Source organism: Quercus lobata, chromosome 2 (assembly GCF_001633185.2).
Source record: "Quercus lobata isolate SW786 chromosome 2, ValleyOak3.0 Primary Assembly, whole genome shotgun sequence".
NCBI classification, from domain to species: Eukaryota; Viridiplantae; Streptophyta; class Magnoliopsida; order Fagales; family Fagaceae; genus Quercus; species Quercus lobata.
The window spans coordinates 70677682-70680852 of NC_044905.1; the positions used below are offsets into that span (position 1 = coordinate 70677682).

At 34.2% G+C, this 3171-nt stretch overlaps 1 protein-coding gene across 1 annotated transcript; it reads left to right on the forward strand.

The window, feature by feature from the left end:
- Window positions 1-1139: 1139 nt before the first annotated feature.
- LOC115978214 (glutaredoxin-C1-like) lies at window positions 1140-2054 on the forward strand. Its single transcript, XM_031100230.1, has one exon. The coding sequence runs from the start codon at window positions 1253-1255 to the stop codon at window positions 1625-1627; it is 375 nt and encodes a 124-aa protein (XP_030956090.1). The 5' UTR covers window positions 1140-1252; the 3' UTR covers window positions 1628-2054.
- The last annotated feature ends 1117 nt before the right edge of the window (window positions 2055-3171 follow it).

The following is a 3171-nucleotide window of genomic DNA, read 5'->3' on the forward strand; positions in this document are numbered from 1 at the left end:
TCTATTTTAGCTTTTTATTAATCTCTGAGTAATATTAAAGACATAAAAAATTTCATAATTTTTATCACAATTTGTTATATAGTGAGTTATGGGTGATTGAGGTAAAGACTTATCATTTGACCGTTACTAATCACAACTTGTCATGTAATAAATTATGATAATAGTTGTAAAATTTTTTATATTCCTAACATTTTTCTTAATCTCTTCCTCTTAATTAATGATTGAAAAGCTAGGTACTGATCAACAGGACAAATTAATGACCATTTCATGCTTGTGTTGTTGTGTTGTCTATTACATGTTTCGACTTTAATCTCTGTTAAGAGGAAAACAAAAGGTTGTTGTTTTAATTGTTAAAATAATGGTTAAATCATCATTAAATTTATCTTCTTTTTTTATTTATTTACTCTTTTGGTGGAAGTGATAGTTTATAGTATTCATTAATCTTAAGTTTGAACTTGGTCTTGAAGATTTAATTATTTACATTTTTTTAGTAAATAATTAATCGTAATGGAGGACAAAATAAAGACTTACATAATTTTTTTTTTTTTTTTTTTTTTGCTCCAAATCTATCTTAAATTTTAAGGGAGTTTCACGGTAGCACTTAAAAAATAAAAAATAAAAAATAAAAGTGAGAGAGGAACAAACTCATGATGAGAATATATTTGTTGCAGGTTTAATTTAACAATTGTTTTAGAGACGCATGCTTTGACACAATTTATACATACATTAACATGTGATTTGATTATATTACTTACATTGACTTACACACGGGAGTTCGAGATTAAGACAATACCACTGTAATCCAAAGAAGATTTGACACGTACAAATTATGACAAAATATATCCCTATACTTTAATTTCGTTAATTTAACAATTTTGATCTAAAATGCATATGTTCCCCCCATCTTTTATTGTTTCTTATTTCACTTCTTCTTGAGATTATAAAAGCAGTCTAAAGATCTCTCTGTCTCTGTCTCTCTCTCTCTTTCTTTTTTGCTTGCTTGCATGCGCTGACGACTGCAACAGACCAACTTTTTTTTATATTTACAAAACTAACCCCCAAGTTGGACTGTAATTCTTTCAAACTCACCTCTATAAATACCAACCCTTCCTTCCATATAATTCCTCAGACCTCACTTACTCACTCATTCACTCACTCTATTTTATCAAATTCTTAGCATTATTTCTTGTGATACTAATTCACCAAATCGTCTTATTAGTTTCTTTGATACAAACAAACAAAAAAAAAAAAAATGCATTACCAAACTGAGTCATGGGGTTCTTATATGCCAACAAGGAGTAGCGTTGGTGATCCACTAGAGCGCATAGAAAGGCTGGCCTCAGAGAACGCGGTGGTCATCTTCAGTATGAGCACATGTTGCATGTGCCATGCCATAAAGAGACTCTTTTGTGGCATGGGGGTGAACCCAACTGTGCACGAGTTGGATGAGGACCCTAGAGGCAAAGACATGGAAAAGGCTCTGATGAGGCTCTTAGGAAGCTCCACTGCTGTACCTGTTGTGTTCATTGGTGGCAAACTTGTTGGTGCAATGGACAGTGTCATGGCCTCTCACATCAATGGAACTTTGGTGCCTCTTCTCAAAGAAGCTGGGGCTCTCTGGCTCTAAATGTTCTTTTCAATATTTCAAAGAAAGAGAGAGAAAGAAAAATATCACTTTTGATTTACATAGCAATGAAGGCAGAGGAAGAGAAGTGGTGTTTGTCATATAAGTCTCCTTTATTTTGGACACTAAGTAATGACTAATGTGTTAGTTTCTGCTCCTGCTTTGTTTTGGTTTTTATTTTTATTTTTATAACTCTTTTTAAGAGTTTGGGTTTGTTGGTTTGCTTTGTGCTTTCACTAATCCGGGTCGCAGAGAGAAATGTAATTTTGCTTCCTCCTCTGTATAGATAAAGAAAAAGAAGAAAAAAAATGGTGAACTTTTATTTGTTTCTTCTTTATTCTTAGCTAATCTTCTCTCGTGTATCCTCTCTTTCTTTGTACTTTGAGAGAGAGGTGGGATTTACTCCAAAATTGTACCTCTTAAATCAAAATCAAACACAATTCTACTTTTTTCTATAAATATGATTTTCTTCATACTTAAGAAATTGGGTTTCTTTTCTTGTTATTGGGTTCATTTAACTCGTCCATAGTTGATTAAAGAAAAGAAAGAACCAAGTTTTCCAAAGTACTATATAGTTAAACACTTTTAACGGAATATAACAGTTATTAAGGGGACCCCCGCAAGAACGGTGTCGTATTTTGAGTTTTGACCCAAACAGGGTGGGATTAATTATTTAAAATAAAAAAAAAACCCAAAAATAAAAATAAAAATAATACAGATTGGTGTGAAGTTTAATCACGCTTTTGCTTTAACCCATAAAAGCAATTTTTTTACAGCTTTTGCAATCACTTCTGGTTTTGCGCCTGAAAACTCGCCCATCTGAAAGCTTTGTAAAGCCCCCACCACTCTAAAATGAGTGACTCACTACTTATTAAAGTGGACGGTAGTGATGGTACTAGCTGATGGGCCCTACCCAATCAAAGAGGGCCCTACATTTTTAACGTGGGACACAGTTATCAGAGGACAGAACAGGACGGAGGATCCATGATTTGACTTTGACCATGGTGATGGGTGTGTTCTGATCTGATCTGTTCTGTTCTGTTCTGCATATACTTGTTGGTCTTTGAAAGTTTGAAGTTTGAAGTGTTGTTTGATATTGATGTCCGTACGTAAGGTCCCGCCATTAGATTACGTAGCTGGAGCCTCCATCATCATCCACGTCAGACAAAGAGATTTATAGAGAATCACACCACGGGTGGTGGTGTACACGAAATTCTTCATCACACTACGGGTGGTGGTGTACACGAAATTCTTCATCTAGGAAAGTGCCAACTAGGAAGTACGGATACGGACATAAAAAATCATGTATGAATCGGGCATGTATGTTCTTTGTGAGACTGGCATGTACATAGGGCTCACATGATAGCTCACAAAGGGCATATGCTCCCGACTTACATATCAATCTCACAATGGGTGTATATGCCCAACTCACTAGTTACTTTCCTTACAATACTTATTCGTGTACGATATGATGATATGAATAATTTTTGAAAAACTATATTTATGTTAATCTCACAAATAATATATACGCTCAGCTTACTAGATAC

Bases quoted from the DNA above. Each gene is read 5' to 3' on its own strand.
- LOC115978214 (XM_031100230.1), top strand. From the start codon at position 1,253: ATGCATTACCAAACTGAGTCATGGGGTTCTTATATGCCAACAAGGAGT.